Genomic DNA, 13,140 nt, shown 5'->3' on the forward strand with positions numbered 1-13,140 from the left:
AGTTCCTTTTAAATATTTCTTTGTCGTCACACATAGCCTCTACATGGTCCCATTGTTCCCAAATAAAAAAAGAAACCTTATTAGAAAACACACACATTTACAAATCATTCAGTTTCTTTTAGAGTAGAGCGGAACAACACGGATACAAATAACGTCCAGTCACTCAGCAGCCAGTCAATGGATGCACTTAAAAGTGGATCGGAGACGGATCTTTCCACCTCCGCTCCTGTGTGACTCCAACACTTCTTTCCTTTGTGAACATGAAAAAGCGATCACATCCGTATCGGGACCCGAGCCGCAGGAATCCTCCTGAGTCCCGCTGATCCAAACCCAGACGTGTGTCGTTTCAGAGAGAGGTCCAGGCAGAGACTGCTCCATAAATTAGATTTTTTCTTCCTCTGAGCTCTTACACACTGAATCTGAATTTCCCACGTCTCGTATCAGATTTTGCTTCGGTCATGTACAGCTCTGGAAAAAATTTGTACTGAACCCCATTGAAAACCTCCTGGTTATTCCACCAAACACTGATTTCTGAACTCTTCCTGAGTTAAAACATTAATATTGTTGTTTCTAAATGAACATGAACTTGTTTTCTTTACATTATTTGAGGTCTGAAAGCTCTTTTTAGTTATTTTCACCATTCCTCATTTTACTCAAACATATGCTTATAAAAAGTAAAATCATAGAAACTGATCATTTTAAATGGTCTCTTAATTTTTTCCAGAGCTGTAGTTTCTCTCATTAACAAACCAATGGTAATACACTAAAACATTTTTTTAAAAATCGAACTGGGAAACACCGACCCACAGAAAAACATCACACTAGGAAATTGCAAAATGAAAATTTCCGAGGACATCAATTTTTTTTTCTACACTAGCACCATACCAACGGCATGTACACAAAAAAAATCTGAAAGAATTGGTCTTGGTGGTGTTAGAAATGTTCTCAAGGCACTTATCTCAATCATTTCCTCTTGTCTTTCTCTCAGCGATACAATTCAGCATCTTTCTGTCGTTAAACCTCATTTACAGGTTCAGTAATGTACCTGTAAACTACATTCATCATAAGTGTAGTTTATTTTTATTTATAAAAAATGAAAATGAACTACAGGTCTGATTTCTTTTCTTCCGCCTTTTCTTTGTTGTTTTTTTGAGAAGTGGCATTTTTCTTGTCCGGTTTTCTTTTTCTCAATACATTCTTAACTTGGTGTGTGTGGCGTTAGATATTTCATTCAGTAATCTGCCGTTCTACAATCCCCTTCTCTTCTTTGAGTATTTCACTCAAACACCAAAAGCTTGATGTTTGCTAGTTTTCACTGTAGATCTCTCCATTCATTCATCTGATCTGCCCTTCTGTCCATCCAGGGGAGATGCATGAGTAACGGGTCGCTCCGTCCTTGCGCTCCTGTTGTCCACTGTTAGAATAATGTTCTCTCACTGTGGTCTCTCTGCGCCTCTCACCCATCTACCGGTGTCTTGAGGACACATCAAAGCAGGTAATCATCATAAGATGGGCTTTGCAGAAGTTAACTCTGGTTTCCAGTTTGTCGGTCACCGTTTCCAGTGCCTCCAAATACTCCACTGAGTCCACGTCGTAGGGCTGCTGCAGTTCGACTGGAACGAGGAGGAAGGAAGAATTATGTTTTTTTATGTTGGCAGATTTGGTTGTTTATTTTAGTATCCGTTTATGTAACAATGACCACTCTTCATCTCAAATAATATTTATTACATTCAATATAACATTAGTGATGATTCATAAATGTACAATTATAATCATATAATAATTAAGCAGGGAGCTTTTAATAACCACTTGTTACATTTATAACGGATGAACAAAGTGAGTTCTGGTTCTTTTTGCTGCATGGTGGAAGAAGAAAACAATTTAAAGCATCTCTTGTATTGTGTAATTGTGTAAAGTTTGGCTAAATAAAAGTTGATTATTCAAAGCATTGGTTACTATAATCATTCTTTAAAAAAGAGCATAAAAGGGGAATTTCAACTGTATTTCTTAACCAAAAGCCAACTTAATGCTTTGTGAATAAAAATATTTGTGTATATGGAACAATTCACTGCTTGAACTATTTGTAGTTTAGTTAGGCATTTATAATGTAAACATCATATTGTAATAACATTTTGTCAATTTTCTGTCCATCATCTGAAAATGCAAAAGTATGACTTAACAAATCTACCGAAATATTAATATTGTCCTCCATCTAAGGCAGGAGTGTCGACCTAATTTTGATGTTTACATCGAGATCATGAATGTAAACAAAGAGCCAGTTGTGGCAAAATGTATTGATAAAACTACCCATTAAAATGATAAAATATAAATAAATATGTATTTCTCCGGGTACTCCGGTTTCCTCCCACAGTCCGAAAACATGACTGTCAGGTTAACTGGTCTCTCCAAATTGCCCCTAGGTGTGTGAGTGTGTGTGTGCATGATTGCTTGTCCTGTGTGTCTCTGTGTTGCCCTGTGACAGACTGGTGACCTGTCCAGGTGACCCCGCCTCTCGCCCGGAACATTAGCTGGAGATGGGCACCAGCAACCCTCCCGACCCCACTGAGGGACAAGGGTGCAAGAAAATGGATGGATGGATGGATGGATGTATTTCTGCACTTCTTTAAGTTAAACATCTTTTCACATTGATGTAATTTGACAGCATGCAGATAAAAACTCCTGTGATTTGATTGGTAAAATAACATTTAAGCACACAACTGTTTTCTTGAAGGCTCTAAATAAGTGTTTTTCTAGAAGGCCACATAAAAAGCAATTGTGGGCCGGATTTGGCTCCCGGGCCTTCAGTTTGACACGTGACCCAAGTTAACAGCTTACTAATGAAGGTTCAGTAACAAAAGCTACCAGAGCTGCTTCTCTTTATCCAGAAATATTCTCTATTTCTAAAGTCTTGGGGTTTGTTTTTTTTTTTGCAGAGGGTGTGTAGAGAAAATGAAGGAAGCAGTCTAGACTAAAATATGGCTAAACTATAAAGTTGAATACAAAATGCGGCTAATAAATGTGCGTGATAAATGATTGGATTAATACATTCATTGCTGACAAATGAGCTCTTAACAGCCTCCTCTATCCAGCTGCCGACGTCTTATCTCCTCTCTCACACACATCATGTTCCCTGATGTGCTACACTTACACTCAGCTGTCCATTTGTGTGGCTCCAGCATCAAGTGCTGCTTGGTTTGCTCCAGTTCTTTCTTCAGACACTGGTACTTGGCTCTGACTTCACTGATTCGCTGCTGGCGGTGCTCCAACACACGCAGCCTGGCGCTGACAAACACACCCTCCTGACACACACAAACAGAGAAAGTGCCAGCAGAGTGAAAGGGTTTTATTTACCTTTACATTTCCAGAGGAGCAACTTGCAAAGAACTTTCAGCAGGACCGTGTTTAGCATTCACACGGCTGCACACATTCACCCATCATCGATTCCCAGTTGGACCACAGTTGGGTATGTGGGACACAGAGCCGCTTCGCTGGACCAGTTGGGGGTTAAGTGGCTTTTTTAAGGCCGCTGCAGGGAAAATCTATATTTCATGCTATTTTCTCCCTCCTTCTTTTCCAAAGCTCACCACTCTTTCCCCCTTGAATACACAGAGACTTAACAATGGAAACCCAAAAACCGGCACTGTGCATATTTTTGCAATAATTTCCCAAGTTGCAGTCCGTTCCGCAAATCCCTCTTACATCAGGAAGACTCCACATTGCTCATGGTGTGTTGTGAATACTTCATATTGTAAAAAATAATTTCTTCTTTATATCTCAGTGTTTTTTCCTCCCTTCCGATTCTCTTTTCACTGCAAAAACACAAAATATTACCAAGTGTTTTTGGCTTATTTTTAGAGCAAATGTTTTTGTACACTTGAAATAAACATTTTACTTGAAATAGGAGCTTGTTCCTCAATATTGATTAAACATATTAAGGAATAAATAATATATAAATATTTAACTCATAGCAAGATGAAATAATCTGTCAGAACCAAAACTGCTTCTAAAAACAACGCAAAAAACAGCTGTTTTTTGGCATTAAGTTAATGGGTTTTTTTTTTTTAGTTGTCCTGATTATTAACTCACTTTGCCGTTACCTAGCAACCTTAGTCAGGGTCAACCTGTTACCTAGCAACACAAATGGAGCTCCGACACGTTTGGTCAGCTGGTTTTACTGCCGTATTCTCTATAAAATGGCTGAATTCTTGTTGTTTGTGCAGAAGGCTCCACTTTTGCTTTTCAAAGAGTTTGCCATTTAGCCATTTTCACATGGAAGTGTAAACATTGAATGGCCAGCAGCTGTTTTGGATTTGAAGTTATAAGAAACCCCAAAACAGCTGAAAATAGGCAGAACTGAGCCGGATGAAGTCTCATTATCTAAGAATAATTTTGTGTGGAAAACTGTAATAAACACGTTTCATTTGGCTCATGTCTTGACCTGTTTAAGGAAGCAAAATATGTCACCTTTAAGCTCTCTGTACCATCTTCTCAAATCTATAGTGAACCCTACCTTGCTCCCTCCTTTGTCCCTTCTCTTCTGCAGTCGCTCCACATCGTCGATCTCGTACACTTTGATCTCAATGGTTTCTGTGGATGCAGCCACACCGCGGTGGTTTGAGGACGCAGGAGGCCCCAGTGGGCCGTCCACCCAGCATGCACCTGGACTGGAGGAGGAGGAAGAAGAGGAGGTCATGGCTTGTTTGGAGGAGCGCTGAGAAGGTGACGAAGACGAGGAGTCCAGGGTCAGAGCTGGGATCAGACGTCGCCGCTGGAGGCCTGAAAGAAGAGAAAGGAGTCCGTATTTACAGGTGCAGAAAAACAATTTGATTCAACAAATATTTGTTTATTATACATTTACAAAGAGTCAAATACTTAAATAAAAAAGTCTATTCCTACTCAGCCTTTTATTTTATTTAAAATGTATGTGATTATATTAATTTGCCATGCTAAAATTGATTTTATAACCATTTTCTATCAAGTAAGCTACAATTAAACCAATTTTTGAGTTAAATATATTTTTAAAGAGATGTATTTGGAAATCTATAATATAGCCATGTTTAGCATAGTTCTTCTAATCAAACTAAAATACAGAGAAAAGTCAAATTTAGCATCAAAATGAAACCCAGCTGCTCATCCTGACCGGCTCCATTTGTTATTTTCCTGTTTGCTTCAACTGTATTCCACCCAAAATCATATTTTTCACTGAAATAATAAAAAATAAAGGAAGTATTGTTTCCTAAAAACATTGGAAACATGTAATGTTCCTCCCACTTCCCAAGTCTACACTTTTCTGTGTAAATCGTATATAAAATACACATAAATTGAGGTTTGTGATTGGGAGGGACAAATAGCAAAAATAGCTATTGATTCTGTATTTTTGCAGAATATGCATAGCAATCACTGGAGATGGGCAGAGAAATGATGGGATTCATTTGGGATTTTCATTTTAGAAATGTTATTCTATTCGTTTCCTTAATCCAATGTGTTTGTTTTGTAATTTTGACAAATTCAGGCGAGGAGTTTGTAACAAGGTTTTATTTTAACAATATTTTAAATGTGAAGTTGGTCAAATTAGTTTATGTATTATTTGAATGTATATTGTTTAGTCAGGAAATTGTTTTTTGAGACATTTATTGGTGCTTTAAGGGCTGTTGGCTGCTGTTGGCAGTTGGTGGTTACCGTAGCAACCAGTAACTGACGGCTCCCCCCCCTTTTTCTGTTGCTGTTTGTTTACAAGTATTATATTTTCACATATATTTTAGACAAATTTAATAATGTATAATGTTTCATAAGTAATTTTGCTACGTTTGGTGTATGTTTTTAACTATTATCGTTATTAATGTTGCCTGTTTTAGCTATGTTTCATTTTACAATTGATAACTGCTCATTTTGAGCTATTCCTCTGTAGTTTAGTGTTATTTATTATATCTTATTTAATGCTTAGGGACAGAAGCTGCTGGACTGATGTTAACCACCAACTTGATTTCCTCTTTTCTTACAATATACAGTGAATCTGAGTGTGTCTGTCCTGAAGTCGACTTACTGGACCTGAGACGAACAGAAGGGTTTCTCTGATACACAGAGAAATTGAGGAGGGAAGGTGTCAGTCAAATATGGAGCAATAATTAGTCTGTATTTTGAGCTGTAGTCTAAATATTATAATCACAGACTTTCCATTGAAAGCCTAAGTAAAAAAGGAGAGAGAAGATGCTAAGAGGAAAGCAGTGATTTTAATATGATTTTCCTACTGGCTTTGGTCTCAGTTCAGCCCAAAGGTCAAGCAGAGACATTTGTATTTCATTAGGACGCAGGACGGAGGGTCAAGAAAATTGACAAAAAAAAAAAAGGAATCCAATCAAATGGCAATCAGGCACAAAAAGAGATTGAGCTGGCGGTGGAATGAAAATGTCTTTTTTATCATTTTACACAAAATTCACTTTCCTCCATCAAGGCAGTCCTTTGTGCGACACCCTGAAAGCACATTGGCTCTTTGCAACAGAATCTGTTGAGGTTAAAGCAAAATAAATCCAGATTTTATGCTGAATATTCGGAAGGTGAGACCGTACACACTGGGAATGAAAGGCTAATTCCAGTTTAAATCAATAATCAGTCTCGCAGCAGACAAGGCTGCCTCTTTCCAATCTGATTTCATGCACACAGCCACCCTAATGCTGAAGCAGAAGAGAGTCATTTGACAGGTACATTAGCAAGCGCTTTGTGTTAGATTCTGGTGAATATATATTCATTACAGCCTACACCGCCACGTTCCCTTTTACCATTTCACAGATGGCTGGTCAGGGTCACCTTTCCTACCTGGCTCCTCCTTCAGACACAGCTTTCTGCTCTTTTTGCTTGTCTGTTCACTTTTTCTTGCCTGTTTTTTGGGGTAGATTTTCTCATCTTCTTTGACATCCTTTGACGTTTTAGTGTGATTTGCAAGCTGAAATTGGCTGGGAAAAATGTTTTTTTTTTCAGCTTATCTCCATTATAATTTCATTTGTGGTAATTTCTTGTCTTCTATTCAGTTTCTAATTATATCTTAATGGAAATGACCCATACAGGCAGCTCCCTTAATACCACAGGGTGGATGAAGGGTCACAAGATACCGATGAAACAAAGCTGGTCTGAATTCATTATTAACCAAAGTAATCTGACTACACTGGGAGTTTTTTGTGATGGTGATGTATTAGAGGTGACCTTGAACAGGTCAGGATAAGTCTGTTGTCTATACAAAACATGTTCATTAAATGTTTTTGCACAAAATCATTCTTGGATAATAAGATTTTCATCTGGTTGGCTCAGAATGAGCTGTTTTAGGGAATTTTGTCATTTTAAATCCAAAAAAGCTGCTGCTGGTTATGACCCCCAACTCAACATTTACACTCACACGTGAAAATGGCTTCAAATAGATGCAAACATATACAACCATACATCTTTGAAAAGCTAAAGTAGAGCCTTCTACATAAATAACAAAAGTGCAGCAACTGGTTTCTGGATGGTAAGTCAACAACAAAACTCTTCTCTTTTCCAGCAGCCATTGTACAGCACATACTGTACTAAACCCAGCTGACCAAATGTGCTGGAAATGGCTTATTTTATAGACAACATAAAACAGTAACTTATTACCCTAAAAACAGCTGGGTGGTTCTCTTTAAGCATGTGGGCTGTTTTTAGAAGCAGATCAGGCCAAAATGGAAGAATAAAATTTACAAAATGTGAATTTTGGATAAAGATCCTTTTTAGTAAATGTGTGAAGCTGTAACCTGAGTTGCTCCTGCTCTTCTTGCTACTCTTGGAGCTCCGTCGGGAGGAGGTGGTGGCTGAGCTGTGCTCGCTGAGTGAGTCTGGAGCCGAGGAAGTGCTTCCTGTGTTCTCACTACTGTCTCTTAGCATGCTCTCGTAGCCACTGCTGCCTCCGCTGTGGTAAAACAGGGCAGTTTTCCCCATAGCTGGGGGCAGTTCTCCACTCAGTACACTGCTGTTGGAGTCAAAGAAACAATCCAGTTAAGATAAAAAAAATAAATACATTTTTGGAACATCAAGCCTTGACTTCCCTGTTCACTTTACCTGTTGTCACTTGCATGGCCGCTGCTGCAGCGGTGTGGTTTCCTCGGAGCTGTGATCTTGCTGTAAGGAGAGGGGAGTGTTTGCACCACAACTGCCCTCTCCTCTCCCAGGTTATCGCCACATGCTCCACCTCCACTGAGAAAAACAAGTCAAGAAGCAAGATACAAAATAAAACATGAACAGATTAGTCATTGAAATATTTCTTTATAGCAAGATGGAAAACAGTGTGACAGCAGCTTCAACAAAATAAAATGAAAACGAATTCACCTCGCTGCTGCTGCAGGTCCTTTGTCCTCGGCTCGATCTGTGCTTCCTCCCTGGACGTGGCCCCTGGAGCGGGATCCTGCACTTCCCTGGAGGAGCTCTGAGATTCTGCTGTTGACCGCCCGCAGAGGCAATTTGGCTGTTAGACTTCCCCCCCGACTGCGGCTCAGGGACTGGGTCGACCACGATCCAGGGGCAGATCCTTGCTGCTGCTGCTGCTGAACGGGGGCCTGGACTGAGTTCTATGGTTTATTCGTTAAAGAAAAGCAACATCACATCATCAGCTCAATGGTTCACATGTGAGTTGGTAAAGAAGTTGGGTTCCTTTCTATTTTAGGGTGCATTCACACCATCCCTGTTTAATCCGCTTTCTATTTTTAATTATTGTTTGTTAGCCTTTGGGAGGTTTACATGCACAATTGGACTAACTCTAGACCACAATAAAACCTCAGTCTTGGTTCGGTTGAAGTGAAATCTGACACGGTATGAATGCATATGTGAACGCCAAGCAAACCGGAAGCCACTCCAAAAGCAGGAAGTAAACTATAGCGCAGGGCATTCTGGGTAAATATGACCAAAACAAACCAGCAAGTCTAGCTAGAGAAATGCCTTGTGGTCTTTTTTGTTACAAAAAAAACAAAAGAGAAATCCTACAACTGCTAAAAAACTATTGTTTCCTTCAGTAGTTCTTGGTGTAACGCCCCCACAGGCAAGGAGGGAAACAAGTTTCTCCAAAGACTTTGGCTTGTTTGACACAGTGCAGCAGAAAATGTAACAAATGTAATTTTGGTCCCCAAAAGAGCCGAGCTAACTAGACTGTCAGGTGTGAAAACACCCTTAGAGGCAGTTCCTTACCTTTCCATTCGGGGGGAGGCTGGAGCTGCGGCTGCTAGTCTGGGTTAAAGACTTGGTGGAGAAGCTCAGAGTCTTGGTGCTGGATGCAGAAAGACTCCTAGATTTAGGACCGCTGGTCATAAGCAATTTACTAACTGCCGAGATCTTTGACTGGCCACTGCTCTTGGCTGGTGACTGTGGAGCACTGCTTGGACTACTGCCTCCACTGAAACTGGGACTGCTGGGGTTCCCAGTGGGTGACGATACTGAGCCGGTCCGGGTGATGCTGCGACCAGTGCGAGGCATGGTGGAGTCCCCTCTGACTCCTCCTGCCCCCCTAAGGCTCTCACCTCTCTCCAGGGAAAAGCAGTCATAGTGGTGGGAGCCACTGTGCGAGCCGTGGACTCTGCCAAGGGAGTTTGTTCGGCTGGCCAGTTGTTCTAACTTGGCACTGAAGAGTCTGCTACTGTCGATGCTGGAACCGCGCTGTCTGGTGATCCCTGAATTGTCTGTAGAGCTGCTTAGTGATGACACACCATGAGTGGGTTGGGGGAGAGGACTGGCTGCCCTATTTCTCTGGTCAAGGCTGGACTTTCGTACTGGTGGAAGAGGTGGGATTCCTCCCTTCTTGTGGGAGAACAATCCCTGTTTTCCTTTGGATCCTAAGCGTTCAAGTGTGGCACGGGGACTGCAGGGTGTTGAATTGGTGACTCCAAGGTTGCGGTACTCTGTTCCACTTTCTAAGCCATCGTGGTGGTTGAGTCGGTGCCAGCCGCGGGGAAGACTTGCTGTGCGGTGGATATCTAGGCTGCAGATACCAGTCAAACATTCACCTTGGACAGCAACAGTGATCATCTCGCAACCATCCACAACTCTCTTGAATGAATCTGGAGAGGAAACCACTTCACCGCCTGATCCAGAGCTACTGTGATCCCCACCTAAGGAGAGAGTTCACATGAAAATGAACTCAAATAATAAAGAAATAATACAAGCTAAATATATTTTGCTTGAGGACAATATCTGCTTGTTTCTTACCGTCCTTGCAAAGGTTCCTTCCATGGCTCTTTAAAGGCTCTACTTCCCTTTTTTCTGGCTTCACTTCACAGATAAGTTCTCTAGGCCTTCCTTCCTCCATTCCACGTTTCAACCAAGGGTCTTCAAAGTTGATCTCACTGGAGATGGAGGCTAAAAATTCAGCTTTAGCTTTCCCTGTGTCTTTCATTAAGGTCGTCTTTATTGGGGAGCAGAGGATTGTGGGCTCATGTATAATCATGGGTTTGACAACCATGCAAGGATGAACACTTATTGTAGTCTTGAAAGGGGAAACATTTCCAGGCCCAGGCAGAATCTGAATGTTAGTTTTCGCCATAGACGGTGGCAGTTTTCTCTGCCTGTCTCTACTTGGAGTCCCTTTATCCGACACCTTCTCTGATAGAACCAGCTCTCCTTCCAGACTGCCTCTTCTTGAACTTTCCCCACTCCCACATCCATCCAAAACCTCAACTTCAAAGCTTTGGCTGGCTTCAGAATCAGCCAGTGCCTCCCCCTGCTGACTCTGAGACTGGCTGAAGCTGTGCAGAGACTGATCTGCTTCGCTGCACATGCTGAGATCGCTCATCCAAGAGGACATGGGTGATCCGGAGTTTGACATTCCTGTGGCTAAAGTTTCGCCAGTCCGCAACTTGGCCATCGCCACCTGCAACAGTGAGCAACACAGTCAGGCATCCAGAAATCCAACATGCAGTGATAAAGGCTTTAGTTTACTACAGTGTCTGTTAATAGTATTCAAGTGTTTTAGGCTTTTGTTACATTGCAACTACAAACAAATTCTTTGTATTTTATTGGGATTTTATGTCATACACACTCTGACAACACACTTACATGACTTTTAGATGKAGTTTTATTTCAACAATTGCTTTCCTTTTGCCACTGCTCTAAAACACTAAAACATTTGATCTTTGCAGCCTCTCCAGAGTTACTGTAGATCTCTTGGCTGCTTTTCTGATTAAAGTTATCTTTGCCTTGTGTCAGTTTTGGTAGCTTTGCAGTTTTGCCACATTGTTTCCATGTTCAGATGATGGATTGAATCGCTCTCTATAAGATGTTGAAATTTTTGTTTTAGAAGCTGGTTCACTTCTCCTCAGATAATTTCTGGAACCAATTGGCTAAAGTCATTGGTAAAAAATTAGAATACCACATATCTATTGCCTTTGACTTCAGTATTATGCACTGCCTTGTGTTGGTCTATCCTGAAAAATGCTAATGATATACACTTTAGGTTGTTGTTTGTAATGTGACCAAATGCTTTAAAAGTTTAAGGATTACATGTGAATATTTTTGCAAACCACTGTAAGTCTGCTTCAGCACTCGCCAAAATAAAAAGCCAAACAGTCCCACCAACCTCTGCCATTGCCACCACATCCTTAACCCCTGTGTTTGCTGCAATTCCTGAAGACAGGTGGTAACTTTCCATTGCTCCATCTAAAGCAGCGTCACCGCTAATGCTGATGGGTTGAGGTTCTAAAGCGAGGGCAGCTTCAGAGCCACAGTCACTGTTAAAGCTGATGATGCTCACTGGACGACAGACCAAGCTCCGGTCTTCAACAAGAGTTGTAGCAACAATGTCCTCTTCATCTCTGCAGGCCGTGGTGTAAACTATATCATCCTCTCCAGGGAGAAGAGTCCCACTTCCTCCTACAGATGCTGCTGCAGCTAAGGTTTTAGAAGGAAGAGAAAAACTTACTGTTTCAAGCATATCCATCAGTCACAGGTGTCTAATGTTCATGTGATTACCGTCTTTGTGTGTGTCCAAAGGTATCGGTGGGACGTCGTCATCGCAGAGTGTCTCAGCTGAGCCCAGGCTGGCAGAGAGGGATGCGGTTGGCTCTCGGACTTGTGGGCTCATCCCTGCAGGAGAAGTCCTGGACAGCAGCGACTCTGTGGAGGAGCGACCACTGTCTGCAGCCAAACTGTCTGTAGAGTCACAGGTGCACAGTTAGCATTGAAATTAAATCGGTTTTCCAAGTTCGGAAAGCATGCATCAAAGTATTTGGGAAATTCGTTACATGGTGCATTCATCTGTTATAAGCTACTATTCAAAGATGGGAAGGGTACCCAAAAATTGGGCTCAAGTAGGAGTAGCACTACTTAACCATATTTTTATGTAAAAGTAAAAGTAGTTGTCTAAGAAATTACTAAAGGGTAAGAAAATGTCTGTGCCTCTATTAGATTCTGCATAGACATGTTAAAAAATTGCTACATCTCAGTCTAAACAGCATTACATTGCTTTGCTCTTCTGTATTTTTATGTTTTTTTACTTTGAAGTTGCCAGGAAGAGATATTGATATGTTGCTTTGCTTATTTTTATGTTTTGTTCTGTAAAGTTATCCTTAAAATAAAGTACTGCAAAAAGAGCAAGAAAGTATTTGGTAAAAATACTGTAAAACTGGTCACAACATAAATTACTGAATATTTAAAAACTCCATCATCAGATGGTCCAAAATATAAAGTTATGTGAAAATGTTGGTATTTTAAGGCCCAGAATGAACATTTTTAATATAAATAACATAATTACAAAATAACATCAGTCAAAATACTTTTTTCTTAATAAATTTCATTATAAAACTTTAGCAGAAATTGCAGGTGTGTGTCTGTGTCTGGTGAATTTTTGGTTAAAATAAGTTTGTTTTTCATTACTTGAAGTTGCTCAGTGGGTAGAGTATCCCGAAATTTTACTCAAGTAATTGTAGTGATACTTCAAAGTAAAGTAACTTAAGTAAACATAATTAACATAATTAATTACTACCCAATTCTGCTACTACTTATATGTAATGTGCTTTAAGCTTGAATAATCAGAAAAAGGAAAAGATTTTCGGTATATGTCATACTCATGATTAAAATGCAGTAAATTTATCTCAGTGACATATTATCATCAGGTAATTTTCAAATGTTTAAGGAAATAATTATATATATATA

At 40.3% G+C, this 13,140-nt stretch overlaps 1 protein-coding gene across 4 annotated transcripts in view; it reads right to left on the minus strand.

The window, feature by feature from the left end:
- Positions 1–653: 653 nt before the first annotated feature.
- kif26ba (kinesin family member 26Ba) overlaps positions 654–13,140 on the minus strand; it is a 102,240-nt gene continuing 89,753 nt past the window's right edge. For all 4 annotated transcript variants that reach the window (XM_008405769.2, XM_008405767.2, XM_008405766.2 and 1 more), the window contains 10 exons: positions 11,959–12,138; positions 11,567–11,877; positions 10,201–10,861; positions 9,187–10,103; positions 8,335–8,573; positions 8,068–8,202; positions 7,764–7,978; positions 4,511–4,776; positions 3,149–3,299; positions 654–1,613 (listed from right to left, as the gene is read on the minus strand). In XM_008405769.2, the coding sequence (XP_008403991.1) occupies positions 1,465–1,613; positions 3,149–3,299; positions 4,511–4,776; positions 7,764–7,978; positions 8,068–8,202; positions 8,335–8,573; positions 9,187–10,103; positions 10,201–10,861; positions 11,567–11,877; positions 11,959–12,138 (3,224 nt within the window). In that variant the 3' untranslated portion in view covers positions 654–1,464. The remainder of the gene's footprint in view (positions 1,614–3,148; positions 3,300–4,510; positions 4,777–7,763; positions 7,979–8,067; positions 8,203–8,334; positions 8,574–9,186; positions 10,104–10,200; positions 10,862–11,566; positions 11,878–11,958; positions 12,139–13,140) is intronic.

Source organism: Poecilia reticulata, linkage group LG3, assembly GCF_000633615.1.
Source record: "Poecilia reticulata strain Guanapo linkage group LG3, Guppy_female_1.0+MT, whole genome shotgun sequence".
Classification (NCBI taxonomy): domain Eukaryota; kingdom Metazoa; phylum Chordata; class Actinopteri; order Cyprinodontiformes; family Poeciliidae; genus Poecilia; species Poecilia reticulata.